Source organism: Halyomorpha halys, unplaced genomic scaffold, assembly GCF_000696795.3.
Source record: "Halyomorpha halys isolate HHAL.00 unplaced genomic scaffold, Hhal_1.1 Scaffold108.1, whole genome shotgun sequence".
NCBI classification, from domain to species: Eukaryota; Metazoa; Arthropoda; class Insecta; order Hemiptera; family Pentatomidae; genus Halyomorpha; species Halyomorpha halys.
The window spans coordinates 1,475,080-1,495,564 of NW_027112950.1; the positions used below are offsets into that span (position 1 = coordinate 1,475,080).

At 29.6% G+C, this 20,485-nt stretch overlaps 2 protein-coding genes and 1 long non-coding RNA gene across 10 annotated transcripts in view; 1 reads left to right on the plus strand and 2 right to left on the minus strand.

Moving 5' to 3' along the window:
• Positions 1 to 1,534: 1,534 nt before the first annotated feature.
• On the minus strand, positions 1,535 to 2,866 carry LOC136796560 (uncharacterized). Its single transcript, XR_010844286.1, has 2 exons — positions 2,584 to 2,866; positions 1,535 to 1,716 (listed from the first exon to the last, which is right to left on the minus strand). It is a non-coding gene; the product is annotated as an uncharacterized lncRNA (long non-coding RNA).
• A 4,646-nt stretch (positions 2,867 to 7,512) lies between these two features.
• On the plus strand, positions 7,513 to 11,966 carry Polr1F (RNA polymerase I subunit F). Its single transcript, XM_014415917.2, has 4 exons — positions 7,513 to 7,808; positions 7,901 to 8,037; positions 10,499 to 10,709; positions 10,839 to 11,966. Exons 1-4 carry the CDS (start codon positions 7,624 to 7,626, stop codon positions 11,815 to 11,817), a joined length of 1,512 nt encoding a protein of 503 aa, XP_014271403.1. The 5' UTR covers positions 7,513 to 7,623; the 3' UTR covers positions 11,818 to 11,966.
• A 1,767-nt stretch (positions 11,967 to 13,733) lies between these two features.
• cyc (basic helix-loop-helix ARNT-like protein cyc) overlaps positions 13,734 to 20,485 on the minus strand; it is a 145,892-nt gene continuing 139,140 nt past the window's right edge. For 2 of the 8 annotated variants that reach the window (XM_014415904.3, XM_024363151.2), the window contains exons 8-14: positions 19,844 to 20,105; positions 17,494 to 17,632; positions 17,285 to 17,403; positions 17,085 to 17,179; positions 16,130 to 16,395; positions 15,666 to 15,825; positions 13,736 to 15,283 (exon numbers count right to left, since the gene is read on the minus strand). In XM_014415904.3, the coding sequence (XP_014271390.1) occupies positions 15,105 to 15,283; positions 15,666 to 15,825; positions 16,130 to 16,395; positions 17,085 to 17,179; positions 17,285 to 17,403; positions 17,494 to 17,632; positions 19,844 to 20,105 (1,220 nt within the window). In that variant the 3' untranslated portion in view covers positions 13,736 to 15,104. Of the gene's footprint in view, positions 15,284 to 15,665; positions 15,826 to 16,129; positions 16,396 to 17,084; positions 17,180 to 17,280; positions 17,404 to 17,493; positions 17,633 to 19,843; positions 20,106 to 20,485 lie in introns of those variants that run through there. The other 6 variants (XM_024363162.2, XM_024363159.2, XM_024363149.2 and 3 more) reach the window with 5 other exon arrangements.

Here is a 20,485-nt window from a genome sequence, read left to right on the forward strand (position 1 = left end):
ATACAGTACATACATATGTCACCAATAAAAATCTTTAAATAACTAATTAGGTTCGTTTAAATCATATCATCTATTATTCTTCTCACTTTTATGTCAGTTGCCCAGAAACAGGATTCCTTTCTTTCTACATTAAAATTAACGGGGTTTACTGATAGATTAGTAAAGGTAATGGTAGTCACCAGCTGAGGGAAATCTGAAAATAAAAGAGGACTCTTCCTTCACCAGTTTAGCCCTCATTGACTCAAATGTGGTATAATTCACAATATGTACTCAGCCAGTACTGGAACTGGGTACAGGAGATCTATGTCCTTTCCCCGACAAAACAGCTTAGAGCAGAAATACTCACCCATGTGAGGATTAACCCATTTTTCTTCCAAGTCTGTGCAGTAAGGAAATATCTTCTCAAGATAGCAGGTTTCCTGGTTGTTGCCCACTGTCAGTCCCACGCTTTAAAGGTATTTTCTCAGATGATTTTCTTCCATCTTTTCCATTTCCATCTATGATTTTCTTCTTGGATTGTATCAAGATTTTTTCCAGCAGATCTACTGATCCATCCCCATTAACCTAAATCTTCAATTAATCTTTTCGCAGAAGGATAACAAGAGGAAATTATTTATAATCTTATTAACTCATATTAAATGATATGAAATTATTCTAAAAGAGGAAAATATTTCTAATATTGTCTGATCTTCTAATAAATATTATCTTGATGAACCATCCATCATAAGTTAACCATCATTTATATTTTATGTATTTAGGATGAGAAGCTGAAATTGCGACATGCTATATAGTGTCGAAGTAAGAGATAATGAGAAGAATCCATTCAATAAGATAGAAGCCAAAGATATAGCATGTATTGATAACCAAAAGGTTTTACACCTTTAAACAAGATTAAACAAAGATATGGAGATTCTCGTATTATTGGTTAATAACATGTAACAAACGTATCAGTTCCATGCTGTTATTAAATTTTTTTTTCATTTCAAATATCTTCCATTAGCTTCTAAACATCTTTTTCAACACCAAACACAAATATGTATCCCTTGTTTGAAGAAATTTTTTAGCTTAGAATTGATAAAATAAAGAAATGTAAATTTTATCTCATTTTCACTTTTTTTTTTTTTTAATTCAACCGTTCTGAACAAAATAGCAATCAATTGGAGACAAGTCGGGTGAATATGATGGATGTTGTAGAACTAAAATTTTCAGATCATATAACATACGTACTATGTTTGGTGGTAATTAGAAAAAAAGATTACATTATCTGAAAATCGTGGAAAAATAGATTTTACCATATCCACACCATTCACCTTACTTGTCTTCAATTGGGGAGGGGGAGGGGAAGCGAATTAAATTATTTTCAATAAAAATAGTACTTTGGAAGTTTATTTTTCTTTCATTTCCCTCATACCCCATGAACTGACATTTCAAACATAACAATCCGATAATGAATGGCTATTTATTTAAACTGTCCATTAATTTAGAGTGATATGTATTTCAATCCATAAAGTGATACTTGGTGAAATAAAAAATATTATTTTTTTGTAAATAACATATATTTTTTAACATAAATGATTAGTTATTGTGTTTTTCAGTTAACAAATGTAGCTGATTTTTTATTTTTCCAAAACTGTCTAATAAGATATTTAAAGTAGTAGATGGAAGTCCAATATTATACTCCTTAGTGCTTTCGCCAATGTCAGATTTATTTTCTACCTGTAAATTAAATGAGTTAAATTAACACATCATAATTTTAAAAATTGATTTTTCAATGTGGTTATAGATATTTAGTAGTTACATTGTTCATAAAAAAACACTTGGTAACAGAAATAAAATAACTAGAAAATTCAAGATATGATGATAAAAGAAAGTTTTAAATTCTGCATTCAATGTTGGAAATTCAGACCGGATACCCATATTATTTTATACAATGCATGTAGGATCACCGACTTCAATGAAGCTTCTTTTGGTGTTACTAAGTCAAAAAATATAAGAAACCTGTCCAAGGCTTTTTGAAATACACCCTCGGAGACGACAAAAAAAACTTTACATAATTTTAGTAATTTTTTTAAATTATCGTATGCCGGCTTTGGCCTACATGTATTTTATGGTTTTATATAACAAAAAATTTTTATTTATTTTTTCCTACCTCCTAAAAAAAAAAAATAAACAAACAAATTACAAATATATACAATGGAATAATAGTATGTACATATGCCGGCAATCTATCTTACAATGCCATTGTAGCCAGAGCTTGTTCTGTACACTAGTACAACGGTTCACAAAATGGTGTGCACCAAGCATATGCCAGGGGTGACACAGGCAAATGTTAGTTTCTCAAAATATTACAAAAAAAAAAAGTTAAAAAATTAAAATAGCAATTATACAGAGCAGTCCAGCATTTACTTTGCACTGATTTTCTTATTTACCTACATACTCAACCACTCTAAGAATAATTGTGGCTACATTTTTGTTTTTGTTGGACAAGAGTGTCTTGAATTGTTTTTAGCTTGAATCTTACAAAATCATGAAGGTAATAATAAAACTCAAAGCTATTTATTATCAAATTATGGGCTTACATACATTAAGTTTCAGAATACAAAATGGTTGTTCAGCTTCTCCACTGTTAGGTAAAATCACTTCACTACTCATTAATCTTGGAGGTCCTACATGATTATGAGAACTCATCCTAGCAAAGGATTTTATTGTTAAACTATCCAAAATTTGATATTGAAATAAATAGGAATTAGACCTATAAAATAGTAAGGTTCACAAATATTTGCAATTATGTAAATAAAACACTCAGTTACACTGAGTTAGGAATTCAAAAGGTTACGGTACTGGTTATACATTGACAACCACCTGATAAAGGTGGATTAAAGATTACCTAACAGTCAGCTCCATCTTAATTTCTGAGATATAAGTATCATAATTTTATTATTTGATATAACTATAACTTATTTACAATTTTTGATATAATTAATTAGCTAAAGAAAATAGTAAGACAGATATTAACAATACGGTAAGCAATAACTTGTGTATATGAGCTTAGCAAGCTTCGGGTGGGGAAACTTCAAAACTTATACACAATATTCCAAGTTAAAATAAGACCGCCCTCTGCCTAGTTTCTCTGAGTTTGTTTGTTGAAAATGAGGTTGTTTATCCTTTTTTAGTTAGCAATTAAGACTTCTTCATTAATGGCTAATGGCTTCAAAAGAAAGTGAATTAGCTTAAAAAATAATGATGGAATTACTTTCTACATACAACGAAGATGCCAGAAATGCCAGCCAAATCCCTGAAGAGGCTCAAACGTTGGCCTAAAATACTTTAGAATGAGCTGAAACGTGGAAATGATGTTCAGACCTTATACAATACGTCTCGGAGACTGGGTTGACTATTTTGTTTTCTTAATGTTAATTGAGGTGGTAGCTGGAAAAAGGGCGTTTGTCCTGAAAACCATGTTCTGAGAAATTATCTGGTAAAGTTTTGTTAATGATACATCAAAAAATGACATTAGCTCTTATTTATTGTAGCTACCAGCTTTAAAAATTATTATACAGCTTTGAAACTTTGGTAATTCATAAAATGAACATCGAGTACACTAAAATTGCTACTCCGGAAAAAGGACTTTTGACGCGAGTAAGTACTTAGCTTCTCCCAGCTATCGCCTCGATCGTATTTCCTAAGGAAATGTTCTCTTTATAATTGAATTGGGTCATAATTCACATATTTCAAGATTTAATTTTGTGCAAACTTTGTATTTGTAAAGAGTTTAATGTATAAAAAAATAATTCTGCAGGTTCTATGGGAAAAAAATATAATGTACTATGATTGTAAGAATTAATCAATGAGAAAACGTAAGTTACAAATTAACGAAAATCCATCCTTAAATTCAAGATTAATTAAGTCTTCTGGATTGTAACTACTCAGATTAATGTAGTAAATTACATTTTTATATTAAAATAATATCCCATACATTCTTTTAAAAAGGTGATTATTATTGCTGAAAGTTGCAAATATTTAACAGTAAGTCCTTTTCAATTGTTTAATTGTATCTTTATCATATGACTGTATTAATACATTTTTAGAAAACTAATGCAGATGCCAAGCGGAAAAATCCTATTTAAAATAATCGGAATAAACGACGAAACCCGTGTGACTATATTTTCTCGACGTTGCACTATGTTTTCGAGTATCTAGATCTTAGATAAATATATGGTCTTGCAACTTGAAATTTTACACTAGTATACTTTGATACAAGATAAAATGTCTAAATCTTCTTCGCAATAAGACTTTAGCTAGTAGACGTACAACACTTCAAAAATGGCATTTTCACAAGTCAGATTCTAGTTCTTTTTGATCGTGCCTCTGATGGTTGAATCAAAAATCTTGAAGATTAGCATATATGTATATATTACATTGCCTTTTGTATAATTTGTACACACAAAATGTCGTAATAAAAGTTTAGAAATAAAAAATACTTTTTTTTTTATTTCAGCCCATAAAACTTATATTTGAGGACCAATTTTAATAGAAGTTATCATGTGTGGTTGATTCTCAAAAAAAGTGTTGTTTTCTGGGCCGAAATATAAAAAAAATCCCAATTTTTTATCGCTTTCTGGGATCATGGAGATTGGGATAGTATGCAACAAAAAAAAAATGAAGCTTTAATAACCTTTTTAGGTTTAAAATCCAATTTGATATAGCGATGGAAAATAGTTAAGCTGCACACCGTGGAGGAATGCCTTTTGTTACCGAAAGCAGATGAATGCAACTGAACCGGCCTGACCTAATCAATCTGAAAGGCAATTAGGCATAAAATTTACATTATCGAGTTAGTAAAAACGAAGTATGAAGAGAAGGTATAAGTTACAAATAATTTTTGTAATAATCTTCTCAGAAGGAGGAAACAATTGACTGAAACTGTAGTTTTAGTACGTTGGCAAAAAGGGTTAAAAGCTATTTCAAATTTTAAAGAATTTGTTAAATAATTTCCTAATAACTTCCAGAAAAAATGATTAAGCACTAACCTGTCAATTACTTTTTAAACCACTTTTTCATGAGACTTGATAATTGATTTTATAATGTAAAGATAAAGTTAAAGATTTTATTACTGAAAGTTTGAAACTGTGGATCATCTTTCTTTCAAAAGAATAACAGATTATGATATTGATATTTTTCTTGGTAAAATTTAATATAATTTATAATTTTACAATACTCTGAATTTAAAAATATTGTTATATCAATTCAATCCTTGTTGTATTTTTAAATTAAGTAAATCTGGTTATATATCAGTTGTCTCCGTGTGCTTTCGAAAACACTTGACATTCCATCTAAGGTCGGGGTCTAAGTAACTAACAAAAAAAAAAAAACGGTGGCGATAATGATAATGATTGATGAGCAATAATTACTAATGACCTATTTATTTGTTCTACAAGCATTAGTTTCCTGGTAAGGAGTCAAAGCTAAGGGGTTCTAATAGTTAATATAAAAAGAAAGTTTAACATTTGTCTCTCCATTGAAATCCTGATCACTCTCTAATTCCCTATGAATTTTCATCTAGGCTAGGGAGTGACAAATAAACCATTTTTCATCTTTATACTCAAGAGAATCTTGCATAATCCTTATGATGGAATACCCTAACATCACTATAACAGATTTTTTTTTTAGAACTACCCATATAACATTTTCAAAAGAACGTTTAAGACCCTATTTGTGGCTTTATATGAATTTGGACTAGAAGAGTATCTTGGGAAAGTATAGTTATAGTATAATTACTACGAAATACCTAATAATAACAATCACTTAGAAATGGCAGCCTTAGAAAAAGGTCTGGTTTTAGGATTGGTTCTTATTTCTTTCCTAATTCAATTGATAAGTCATATGAATTTGTACGTAATTGACTACGAACGTAATTGTTGTACCAAGAAGCAAAAAGATCACATCATGGAATTAGTATGAGAGCCTGGTGGAAAAAAAAGTCAGTTATTTCACACCTTTTTCTTCAATGAAACCTATATATAATTACTATTCAAACTTGATGAGTCTGCCAAGTATAGTTAGGATAATAAAAACCTAGCAGCACTTTCAAAAAGTTTTTTAAAAAATAGTTTTTCTCTTGGAGCTCCATATAAGGGATATTTTCCTTAAATAAATTGACTTCTAGTAGTTCAGAGTAAATTTCATATGCGAATATCATAAAAACTTCTACCCTTACAGAGATAAATGTTATAAACTACTTTTAGTAACTTAAACTAACTTTAATAACTGATTTTTTCCTCCTCTTGGGCTCGTGGACTATATGTAATGTCACATTCCTGCTTTGTTTGGATAGTGGCACATCTGAAAAGTTTTTTCTATTTTTGTGTTTGAGGTATTCCATAGATTGTTCTGTAGACTGGAGTTAATTAGTATAAACTATAATAGTTTTAGGAAAGTATGTTGAACGACCTGAGTAAACTAAGTAACTGCAATTTACAGTATTATCTTTGGCATACGTCCAAATCTAAATAAAATCAAAACTTTTCTTTTTCTCAGATATACCATTATTCAAGCAAAGCGAGTTTAAGAAGTCTAAAGTAAAATAGTAGCTGATTATGATACGAACCCTTCTATGGTTAGGATTACAAAAAAATCAAAATATAGCAACCAGAACTTTGTTAAGGTAGTTTGGTGATGGAAAAAAAATAAATGGAATGAAAGTGATCAAGTAGTCAAAAATAAAAAATAATAATAAATAAAGAATTATAATTTATAAGATTAGGTATAGTAGCTTATTTAGAAGATGGAGCAATCAAAGTTCTGGACATAAACCAAGAAAGAAAAATAAATGAATGGTTTGAAAAGAAATGTAACAGCACAGTAGAAAGAAAGCGATTTGGCTGGATTAAAGAATTACTTTAAAAAATATTTGAATTAAAGGAAATGGAATTTGTTTGAATGGGTATTGTAGACAGAGTTGCGGGGAAAATAATAAAAACAAATTAACGTCAAGAAGATATATCATAGAACTCTATCTTTGAAGTAGTCTGTGAGAACTCTCATAAAGGTGGATTAGATGGGATACTCCGAGTATCATTATAATAATTGACAATGAGGTGTAGTTAGTTGACCGTTGATTAATTAATATGAGGAGAAAATGGTCGGGGGTGCAGTCTGCAAATAAAATAAAACCTATTTATTTGTGCGGACGTTTTAATTTGAATTTCAGACCTTCATCAAGGTTACTCGAGCAGAGGTTGACTCTAGTCAGAAACTTTGATCGAGAGACCGTGATCAAGGCCTAAAATTCAGCTTTAAACGTCGCCACAAAAAAAAAAAAATATATATATATAAGTTTTTGTTTATTTGTGTTTATTAGCTGGGCGCACCCCTGACCATCTTCTCCTTATAATAATTGACATTTTTTTAAGAACCTTTAATATTGAAGAAGATGACGTCGGCATAACCTACTACACAACTAAGTTAAGTAGTAGGTACATTTGCCTGTTATAATATCTTTGTTAAAAAGGTTTCTTTGGTTGGAACATGCCTCTTTATTTGTTGTAATCGGGTATTGAGAACAACGTGAATCTGTTGATGTTGAATTTCCTTTGAAATTGTCACGTCCACTGTAATGTAGCAATGGATCATAAAAAGGTTTCTTATAGTGTACCGAATTTGAAAAATTTAGTCAATTCTTCAAATTCCTGTGTGTATTGCATTGAAAATTGTAGTAGAAGCTTGACAGTATTATCTGTGCATCTAAGTAATATAAAGCGGTCTGTAAATCAGTTACTCAGTGATAAAGTAACTACTTATGATTCTGTGTAAGTATCTCATCATGTCCTTTTATATTGAAATGTATCTTCCATTGTCTTATTATTATTGTTTATTAATTAATCAATTGACTTCTGTATAGCTTGAGAGGAATCATTTTGGGTCATAAAAATATTAAGGTGATTAACCATGTGCAACTAAATGATGATGGAAATTTTGTTTTGGATTATGTTGCTGACATTTATATTTTCAAGCCTGAAGTTGGGAATCATTTGTCAGGTATTTTTAACACTACATTGTCATTTATAGTTTTTCTCTAATTTAATAATTCTAGTTAGATCATTTTTTTAATTGATAGATTTTTGAGACTTAAGAAATGCTATTTGGTTTAAAGTTTATTATTGACCTCTAATTAAACTGGTTCAAACTTTATGGAAGAAGACAGTTGACCTTATGAAGTATATTGTAGGAAGATAGTCCAGGTGGCAGTCAACAAAGGTATCAATATAGTAAAAGAGAATTATTTAGTGTTAATCAACATTTTGCCCAACTTTGTAAGGAATGAATTTGACCGGTACATGCAATAAACAACGAAAATGAAATTTGTACTATTGGTCAGACCGACAGATATCTCGAAGTGGGGTAAAGTGCTAACAGCTAACCTCCCTGTTTCATCGTTTATACTGGTCCGATTTAGGTAATTTTTTCTCATTCTTTATCTGTTGGTCTGACCAACAGTTCAAATTTCATTTTCATTCTTAATTGCATGTACTGGTCTAATTCATGCTACCAAATCTATATGATAAACTATAATTAAATGTTTAATTTTAATTAAAAACAATAGTGTATTTCAAACTATCAATTGTGACCATTAAATCTACATACATCCTCAAATACAGCAATAGTGTCCATTTGCGGGGATAGCTTGTATTTAATAAATAAATCAAAAACTGATTGTATTTTTTTTAAAGTTGGACAAAACGTTGATTAACACTAAATAGTTTTCTTTTACTATTTTGATACCTTTATTGACTGCCACCTGGACTATCTTCCTACAATATACTTCATATGGTCAACTGTCTTCTAACATAAAAGTTTGAACCAATTAGCATTTTTTACATATTTTTTTTATTTTCTATGTGTATTTATTTTAAGGTTTTGTCAATTCTTACAATGTTTGTATCTTGTTTTTTTCATTTAGCCTTGGAAAGTGGGACGAAATGTTGGTTAACAATAAATAGTTCTCTTTTACTATTTTGATACCTTTATTGACCACCACCCTGACTATCTTTCTTCGGTTAACCCAATTCATAGAACAGTTTATTCTTATAGAAAATACAACTAACTTTAGGTTAGGACAAATCTAGTAGAACCTTTTAGCTATAGTTTTTAAGTTTGGTTTGATTTATTAATTTTTCAAATGAAGCTGGGTACTACCCCTCTAAGTGTCTCTTGATATGCTTACTTAATCTATTTTTACTACTTTTTACCCTGCATTGATGATTAAGAAGTTAAAACTTGGTATTTCTTCATGTTCTGTGGACATCCATAATGAATTTAGGTTTGATTTTTTCCTTTGTTACCCATTACTATTGCGTCGTTTCATATAAAATTTCAGTTTTCACAAGAAAAGTTATTTAGCAAAGCAACTTTATTAAGTCATGAAATCAAAACATTTTTATTAAAAATATTTATTCTATACATTTTCCCCAATGTGTTATCAACTTTTCAATCCCAGATCTGAAAAATTTAGGGTTTTGTAAATAAATGGTCAGAAAGTGTGTTTTTGACCTGCGAATCATTATTTCAAAAATTTTATCTTTAAGGATGTTTTTCCAAATTTCTAGATTTCTGGATAGATCGAAAGTAGTTGGAGATAAGTCTGGTGAATAAGGTGATTGTGGAAGGACTTTGTAGCACAACTCGTGTAGGTTCTTCAGTGTTTGTTGTGAAACATGAGATATGGTGATGTCATGTAAGAGTATAGGTCCCTTCCAATTAACCAATGTAGTAGATTGTTGTTTTTTTTTCAAGTTTTTGATGCATCATGTCAATATCACTGCAGTACAATGTGGATGTTAACCTCTGGGTAAAAAGCTTTAATGAATTGAGGCATGGAAATGGAAAAGTGCCAGAAATAGGAAAAATTAGATTTTTACCCCTAGTTGATCTCTTGTCATCCAAATGTTAACAAGATTTTTGGATTTCTGGTTCTAAAAATTTGTATTATATATTTTGTTGACATCTCCACTTTCCCCAGAGAGTTGGGTTAAATGGGATACACTGCTTAATTTCTTTTGTAGACATGCTAAGTTTTGTCTAAAACGTGTGGGAGGGTTAGGGTTGTTACCTGATAGACATCTAGCTCTTGTTGGCACAGGTTTTAGATCGCAGAATGGCCTGTAAAATTTTGTGTTGGTTCATTTCTAAGATTAAAAAAAAGCTGATGTGGTACACCTTGTTAAAAAATTCTTCAATTAATGATTATCACCCCAATGGTGTAACATGTCTTTTATATTCAACTGTTGTTCATGTTTAAGTTTATTATTTCTCTCTGTAAAAAACTATTTTAAATTCAATTGTTTGTTGTATGTTTAACTAAATTATTTTGTGGTTTTACTAATTTTTATGTTTGTGATATTACTAAATGTTTGTGTGGTCTTACTAATGTTTATGTTTGTGATATTACTAAGTATTTGTTTAGTTAACTAAATTAGTTTTGAGTTAAAATTTGTTGCAGGTGAAGTAAATAAAAAAAGTAAGGATCATATTGGTGTTCTGGTTCATTCCTTCTTTAATGTATCCATCCCACGTCCACGTAATGATACAGAGTGTCCTAAAAATTGGATTGGTTTTGATGTCAACATTGGGCAAACGGTAATATTTGAAGTTGTTAAAATTAACTTTTCTGGAAGATTACCATTCATCAAAGGAAAGCTCATTGACTTATGGTAATTGGAATTTATTAATAGAAAGCTCTATTATATTATTGACTTATATTCACATATGTAATAGATGAATAGTAACCTCCTCTCCTACTTTAGCTTTGTAATATAGTAATAATGGTTATTTTGTTTTAGTGAGGTGGACTTTGAGGACAGAGATAGTGGGATAGGAGGCCATGAGAGTATGGAAGAAAGTACAATATTGAAAAATAAATCCAATACTGATGAAGATATTAAAAAGAAAAAGAAAAGAAAGAAAAAGAGATTAGAGGATTTGGCTCATCATGTTAACAATGATAATTTACTAGAACAAGCTACCATAGATGATAGAGAAGAGCCCACAACATCTGAAGAATTGATCGATAGTTTAATGAAAGAAGCTGATAACAAAATGAATGGCTGTTCTCCAGAAAAGAAGAAAAAGAAAAAAAAATCTGAGGGTATGATCCATGGTGGCTATAATGATGATTTGCAAGAACAGGATTCAGTAGGTAGAGGTGAAGAGGTAGGAACATCTGAGGAATTGGTTGATACTTTAATAAAAGAAGCTGATGATCAACTAAATGAACATGCTGCTGAAAAGAAAAAGGTGAAAAAGAAATCAGGTAGTACAAGAGCTGATCATGTTAATAATAATAATTTACAAGAACAATGTTTAGTAAACAAAAGTGAAGAATTAATCGATGCTTTAATAAAAGAAGCTCATGACCAACTCAATGACTGTTCTCCAGAAAAGGAAAGGAAATCAAGGGACATGGCTGGACATGTTTATAATGATAATTTGCAAGAAGAAGGTTTAGAAGATAGAAGTGAAGGATTAGTAACGTCTGAAGAGTTAATTGATGCTTTATTAAAAGAAGCTAATGACAAAACAAATGACTCTCCTGAAAAGAAAAATAAGAACAAGAAGAAAAAGGTTCTCTCTGTTAATGAAGACTTAGGACCAACTATGTCTCGCCCGACAACAGAAATTTCAAAATCAAAGAAAAGAAAATTAACTGAATTAGAACCTGCTCAAGAAACAGAAACCAATTATAGTTTAGATTCTGATGAAATCTCTATTCCCAAAAAGAAAAAAAAGAAAAAACATTCTGAAGACAATTTTCAAGAATGATTTAATTTTTTGAATATTCTTATACCCTCTACAATAGAATGTAAATATGTATAAAGCTGACAATTGTTATAAATATATCTACTCCATAAACTGAATTAGAAATTAAATTTATTATTTAATAGTAATTTTTGATTCAGAAAGCAATCAGAAGATTATTTTATATTCTAATATATTACTAATTTTTTTTTTAGTAAGAAATGTATATTTGTCATTTATTTCTTGAAGAAAGGAAGACATGTCTTTTTCTGAAACCAATTTTGTGTATTAGGTACTTCCTACTTGTTATAATAATTTGTTGTGGCTTTGCGGCGTAAAACCAAAGGATCATCAACACCTGATTTGCTGTAGTAATAAACCAATATTGAAATTGAATTGTAGCTATTTCAGTAACATTCTAGTCATCTAGAGAATGTACAGTCTCTTTTAAAAATGTTTTATCAACTAATAAAGCTCTTTCAGGTGACTTTAATTAATGTTTATTTCCTTTAAGTCCTTAGTATCTCAATTCTCAATGCAGTCATAAATTCTCTTTTTCTTTCCATTTTTTTTTATTTATTTCTGTTTTCGGTGCATATAACAGTTATTTTTTCTTTTTTTATTTATTATGCATTGTAGTAATAATAATGAAGGCCAAATAAACCCAAAGGTTCGATGCCGATACCACTAAACGCTCTCTGCATACATCCTTCCAGTGATGGCCCTCCAAACCCAATTCTACTAAATCAGTTTTTATTATGTATAAAACAAATTATTTCTTTTTGCCTGAAGAGTCAATTTTTTTTATTATGTAAAGTTGCATATAAGTAATCTCTAGGGACCAGATTTTTATACTAATCGATAAAACTAAGGAAAATAGATCCTATAATTTCATTAATTCAACTTCTGATTGAACTCACACCTACATTTCTTCTGTGAGTCTTTCTATTTTTTTTTACCACTGGTTAGTATTTTATTACCCAAATATCTACCAGATTTTCTGATAGCTGAATCTCAGTTTTCTTAACAAAAAATATTTCAACATTTCCATTTGCCCCAATGAATTGGGTTAAATGGGATACACTGCTTGATTTCTTTTGTAGACTTAGATGAAAAGATAGGGGTCTCTAGAAATAAAATTTTCTAGTATAAGGGTATTTTAAATTTCTCAGACATAACTTTATGATTGCACTCTTTAGTTTTTAATAATGTATCTAGTGTACTATCAAACTTTTGGTATAGTTTGGATTTATGACTAGTTCATTAAGCAATTAGCATGGATTTACTGATATTTAATATGTGTACATTACTGTATTTAGTAGTTAAGGTGTTTAGGACCAGTGGTTAGGTTAGGGTACACAATTGATAGATTTAAAGGAAATAAAAATAAAATAAAATACTCACTTATATTTCAACAATCATTAATACCTTGTATTATATATATATATATATATATTTCCAATTGACCTGGTAGAGTCCATTTGATGCCATAAGTTAAGGTTGAAGTTTATCAGTTGAGTAAGCAAGGGTCTATGAAAGATTTTCATGAAAATTTAGTGCTACAAAACTGGCATTACATATCCAGAATTTACCAAAAATTTGCTCATGATGGAACAAACAAGTCAGAATTCATTTTCAGTTTCAGCACACCAAAAAACAAACATAAGCCAAAATTATCAAATACAATTTTTGTTTTATACCTGCATTATTTAAATTTCATTAGAAACATATTTTTGTTACAATATAAGATTTTGTTGTAAAAACATACATAGGTGCTTTCAAATATGCTGAACTGAATTCAATTAAAGATTTTAGTGTATAAAATTGTTGTAGCTTGTATCTTACACAAAAATTTACGAGGATCTGAAATAAATTTTAGGTTTAATTTATTTCCTTTATTGTAACAAAATAAATACATAAACTTTGAGCAACAATATAAATAGTTAGATAAATAAAGTAAAAAATGCGTTATTTTACAATGACAAAAATATAATGGTTTTCTGTGGAAAAAGAATAAAATTAATTGAACTGAGTATTCTACAGTACAATAACAGATAAAATTTATGTTTTTATAGGAAATCATAATTAATGAAATATTTTTATTAAAACAAAATGGTTCTTTGAATTGGTTGAAATTTAAAATTTTTAATGGGTTTTCAAATTTATTTTTTTTAACATGATTAATATTTACAAGAATATCTACATATTTAACAAATTATACATATTTAAGTTTTCCTAATTTATTTAAAGATGTTGAGTAAAATATAAATGATGTTTCTTTGGTTGGTAAAACTAAGATAAAGATAATCTGTAGAAGTAGGCAAGTATTTTTTTTATGATATTGTTAACTATATTTATCGCATCAGATTTCCTGGAAGTTATAATTCCTGAAAAAAATTGATGTTGAATATAGTGCTAATCAGTCTCTTCAGTAATAATGACATGCTTAGAACTCTCTTTTATTAAAAGTATTCAATCTTTAGGTTATGTAAAACTCATTTATTTTATCTTTTCAAAGTGGAGGAGAGATTATACTTTTAGTTGTTTACCAATTATTATTGGTTTCAATTAATTGCCTTGTTGATGTTTGTAAGAGATTTAGCACTTTCTAGTTTTTATCTTACAAATTTCAGTTGTGCCTTTGGAAAAACTATCTGAAATTTGTTTATCGATTCTTTTTCAACTATTTGTTTTCATAATAATTATAATAAAATTATACAGTAACATTTGTTTATGAATTTAAAGCTATTAGCATTGTTTGATTGATTCTCAACAACTTGTTTTGGAATAATAACTCTATGTATTGTTTTCATTTTAAGCATTATTGCAGGGACTTTAAAACACTCTCTGATTTGAGGCTCTCTCTCTCAAAAAAAAAAAAATAGTAAGTAGAAAAACTGGCTTTTTTCAAAAAATAAAATATGTTTTCCTATATCTACGTATTCACATTAACTATCAATACACTGGTTATAAATTACAAATATGTACATTTATTTACAATTAGAATATTTATGCTGGAAAAATGTATACATATCTCACCAAACAAAATGATTTTTTTTGTCATTTTGGTTGAATGATGGTAACTTCTAATTAATTTCTAAATATAAGGTAACATTTAAATTTAATTTTCCTTGATAAGGATGATATGAAAAGCATTATTGAATACCATCAGTTGAAACATATTCATGCTCTAATCTTACAATTATAGACCAGTTTTCACTATTTATTTAACTCCAAGTGTCAGTTTGGTAAGTCAAAATTTTTCTGAGATCTTATTAAACTATCTTATGTATGTAAATTAATAAAGACAATTATGGGAGGGGCCAAGGCAAGCCTGTAAAGTCAACAGGTCCGCCGAGTCCAGCATCAGCTTCCAAAAGTGACATGATAACAGCCATCGCAGCTTCGTCGTTGCCATCGTTTGGAACAGCTTGTTGCGGTGAGACTGCAGAACCGATCATTTCCATCATTTCATCCCCATCGCCTCCTGCTTGTGAATTATCAGGATTATTATGATTGATTGAGGGATCAAAGCTTTTTTTTAATTATTTCTATGTGGTAAAAAAATGGTTCTATATCTTTTAAAAATGGGTTCAAAATTGACTAAAAGGGGAATGAAAGTTTATATACATGCATAAAGAGGAAAAACAGACATCAACAAATTCATGAATGAACTCTCAACATTTAAAACGTAGAAATTAATAAGGATAATTGTATGATATCACGCTTGTAAAAACAAGATTTGCATTTTATAAGAGCAGTAAAACTTTGAAATTTGTTTTTCTTGCATTCAAGTTTTATTGACAATACCTCTTTTCACCCAAAGTCTTGTGTAAACACATAAATAACATTAATATGATTTAGGATTTTACCTGCATCACTACCAAGGCTTGAAAGTGTAACATTATTTCTAATAGCAGAATAATTGTCATCGTTTCCATTGGTATATTTTCCAACTGTGATGGTTTGGCCAGTACAATTACTTTCTGTAAGAATTGATTGCCTGTCTGGAGGAGATATACCACTCTGCAACTGTATTTTATATAAACAAGATCCGACAATTAGTATACAATTAGTTTTAATAAATTTACCAAAAAAAATTACAATCTTTAAAAAGAATTCTAATTTTAAAATTATAAGTGAAAGATTCTCTTCTAATAATAATATATTTATAACTTATTATTTGTTAGTAGGCATTCTATAACTATGATTATGGTTATATCAGTTGGAATTTCTGGTGTTCAGAAGAAATCATTGGACTGGAAACATGAATGAAAATTAAATAAAACACATTAATTTTGAAGATAAAGGAGTTGTATCTCCTTGGACTAATTACCTCATTTAAAGTGCCAAAGTTCTTACTATGACGAAGGAATGTTAAAGAAAGATCACAAGAACTGAGGCTATACTTAACACCCACCTCAGTGTAAGACTGAAGGTGGGAAGGTGAGGGCGTGCTGTTGTTGGTCGTCGTCGGTGAGTCGAGTGCCTTTCTCTGTTCATCAATCACTTCTTCAGCTATCTGGCGACCAATGTTACTGGCTTCTACATTGGAAGAGATGAATTTCGGTATGTCTCGACCAGGAATATCTGTTCCATTATCTAAAAAGCAAAAAGTAATAAATAACAGTATAGAAAGACTCAACTACTAACAAATATGTTAAAATTCTTGTGGAATATCTTCTGTAGAATGAGTTTTTATTTAAAAAGTCGGCACTTTGATGTTTCAAGATTTTGGTCCATCAGGTCCATTTCACTGCAATTACAAGATTTTGATTAAACATAGTAACTAATAATGTGTGCTCAAAATTGTGTATATGTCAGTGGTGAAATATAAGATATAATAAAACTATAATATTAAAGATACGTTTTAAATAATTTTCAATTGTATGGTCAGATTACTCAATTAATTATAACACCTCAGAGACATAAGCAGACATACAGGAGCCTAGATGAGGATAGAGAAGAAGGGGAAGCATGTGGAGGTGGATTGAAGAAGAAGGGGAGACCCAGGGAGGAATTTGAGGTGAGCACCAGCAGAGGGGCCACTGCAGGTTAATAAATGTGAGGAGAAGATACTGTGGTCTGCCTTATATTAGCATTAGAGGACGTGTGAGGTGTCTTTTAGACACAGGGAGCACCAGCCCCATCGTGGAACAAGAGACGTTAAAGACACTAAGAGGTGAAAAGAGGGCACTCCAGGTCCAGTCATGTCAATGCCATTTCCAGTCATGCCAACTAATTTCTAAACAATAATATTAATTATGTGATTAGACTGGAAGTGTTCATACTTTGTGAACTTGGGTAATAATCAAAGTTTCCTTGTGATTGATTTGATCCTTCTGTTCTTTCTACGCTGCTCTCAACTTGAGAATCAAAATTTGTCCTGGAAAATGAATACATCAATTTATTAAAGATGTTTAAGTAAACTTTGTATACAATATTTTTAAATGATATAATGATTTTTTGATCATAAATATACTTTATTTACATTAAACGAGAATTCTTGGCTACAAGATATTCTCCCTCTTTAGTCCATGGATTTCGAAAAGATTTCCACTCACTTTGTAACTGGACATAGTTTCCTTCTTTGCTCCTGAATCTGTAAACCTGAAAAAAATCCATTAGCCATTCCTTTATCTATTTTTTTATTATAAAAATGTGTTTAAAGAGTCTTTATATAATCTGTATATCAATTACCTTGGTAGTTATAGACTCTTTGCTTTGTAAAGCTGCTTTATGAGATTCTGCAAGATGACAAATGTCTTCCTTATAGTAATATTCATACATACTGGTTCCAAGCAGCTCTTGAGGAAGGAAACCAAGAACTAGAGTCGCTCTGTTGGGTAAAACTTACTTAGATATGATTGATTACTGAAGAAAGATAAACAGTTAGTATTAAAATTTAAATCAATTGAATTGGAATAAAATCCAGTATACAGATCCAAGACCATAACAATTGAGAATGATGTGGACCATGGATATTATATGAGAAGAAGATGGCAGGGGGTATGATCAATGAAGATTTATAAATAAAACTAAAAATTCATTTTATTGGTGCCAACGTTATAGCTAGAATTTCAGGCCTTCATCAGGTCTAAGAAAAAAAAAAATAAGATAACAACCATAATGAATAAAAGGATATATAGAATAAATAGAAATTAACAAATAATTTAGATACATAAGTAATATAAAAAGAAAATGCATAATGTAAGTATTATAAGAGTAAGTGTTATACTTAAACTGCATTTTCTTCCAATATTAATAATGTACCTAAATTATCTGTTACTTTCATTTTATTCTGTATTTCCTTTTATTAATTATTGTTGCTATCTTGTTTTTTGTTCTTTGCCTTGATGAAGGCCTGAAATTTAGGCTGAAACGTTGGTACAAATCAAATAAATGTTTATTTATATTTCTGATCTTTACTGACCATACTCCCTGCCACGTTATCTTCACATAACAATTACGATATTTCATATTTATACCTAAAAGAATTGTTAAATATTTCTTTAAAAACTATATAATTATCATTCAGAAGATGCTCTAAATCCATCCTTAAAGATTAGTTTTTAAAACTAAAATTTTACTCTGATTGAGTTTAGTAGCTCCTTATACATAGTCCTCTTCCATTGAAAATAATAATATAATATGGTATCCTTCCCTTTCCATATTTATGCACCTCACTAATCATTTTTTTCTGATGGTTATACTTGTATATATAATAATTTCTGGGAAATTAAACGACCCTTAAAACTTCTGCCATCCTTTGTGAAGTGCATACATTTGGAAAGGGAAGAATACCATACTATTGAATACTTGAAGATCTTGGAAAAATTGTCAACAATTATAAATTATTCAAAAGATTTTAAGCATATAAGAGAGTTAGTCAAACTAATTATAAAAAAGATATTGATTTGAGTTCAAACATCATTAAATTGAAAATTAAAGGATGGAAGAAGTTTTAAGGGTAGTTCAATTTCCCAAAAATTATTATATATAGAAAAATAACCCTAACAAAAAACTGATTAGAGAAGTACATAAATATGAAAAGGGAAGAATACCAGATCAATTAAACATATTTGTATTTTTTATTACCTTGCAGTTTTATTAGTTCTATACTTTTTCTCTAGTTGCTTCGATTCAGAGTTAACCATTTCTGTTTGCTTTGGCTCAGTTGTAGGAATTTAAAACTAAGTGTGCTGATGTAAAAAAAAAAGATAAGTTCCATTGTTTGATAATCTTGTTGACAACAAATTTAAATATAGTTAACTCTTTTAATTGATAAGCTCATAGTTCAGTATGAAGAATTTTTGATACAATATATATTTCTGATTTTCTTTTTTACTCTGAAAATGAGAAAACTAACCTAAAATAATATTGTAATTACAACAGTAAATTATGCCGAACCTAGTAGTGAAAGATTTAGACTAGGAAATCAAAATTTACCCAAAGCAAAAATATACCTGTTTAATGGTAAATTTTATATTCTCTGAAATTATTTAGAAATTTTTAAACCGCTATTACAGCATGATATTAATGAAAAAGGAAAACATATCAGAAATGCATAGATCAAGGAGATATAAATTAAAGCTATAGAAGGATGGCAAGAGGATGCTCCCGCTCCCCCTGTTCTAGTAAACAAACCAACCACAAATGGTTTATGATCATCCAGTGCTTTGATCATCTAGGTGTGTGATATTGCTTTTGGTTGAGTGGCTATAACCTAAATTTTTTTAATTCACCAATATTAATAATTTTTTTTTTAAATAATTATAAAAAAATTAATAAACCTATTGGCGATTTAATGGAGTTTGAGATGCCAAATCTGTTAACAGATAGCAAATATATGATTCCATCTAAAAATCAGACAAAAACTAAGTTTGCCCCAAAAGTGCTGCTATCTCTTGAAAAAATTTCAAGTACAATTAACCTTAAGATTATTTTTTGTTTGCTAATTGGTTTTTCTTACTAGTGACATTTTTTAATGTTTTAACTGATTCCCTGCAAAAAATGGTATTGTATTGGTAATAAATTATAATGTGTTTACCTTTGGTCAACAAAAAGAAATTTTCCATCCATTGCATGCCTGGAAATAAACTGGAGGGGCCTAACATTTATAGGAGTATGATAACTGCGAAGCGGCCTAGGATGTGGAAGTGGTATGAGAACGACCCTCCCCATTGCCACTAGACAGGACAGGTTGCATAAGTCTCCCTCGGTCTCTGCTTCTTTCTCTTCCTCTAGGCACATCTTAGCTGTTGCCCAGGGCTTAAGGTATCCAGTACATTGTATCACACGGTATCTTCTATCTAACAATAAAATAAAAACTTTTGGTTGAATTTAGTTTCTTAAATGATAAATTGCAAATAATTGTTACTTGTCAATGGCTTACTTCACAGTAGTGCTAGGTACACCACTAATAATAAAATAAAAATACATCTTACTAACTTACTTATGGTACTTACAATTATAATAAAATTAAATTGATTTCTTGACTAAATAGACTTAGATATAAATTCTGAATCAAGTCAAAAAATTAATTGAAAAGCTGTAATTTCCTATGATTGTACATTTCATAAAGTTCGTGGAAATGTACATAGCACCACTGTGAAATAAGCCATTGATATGTTGATAGTTATAAACATACTATTATCTTTAACACATTGTATTGGAACAGAATTTAAAAACA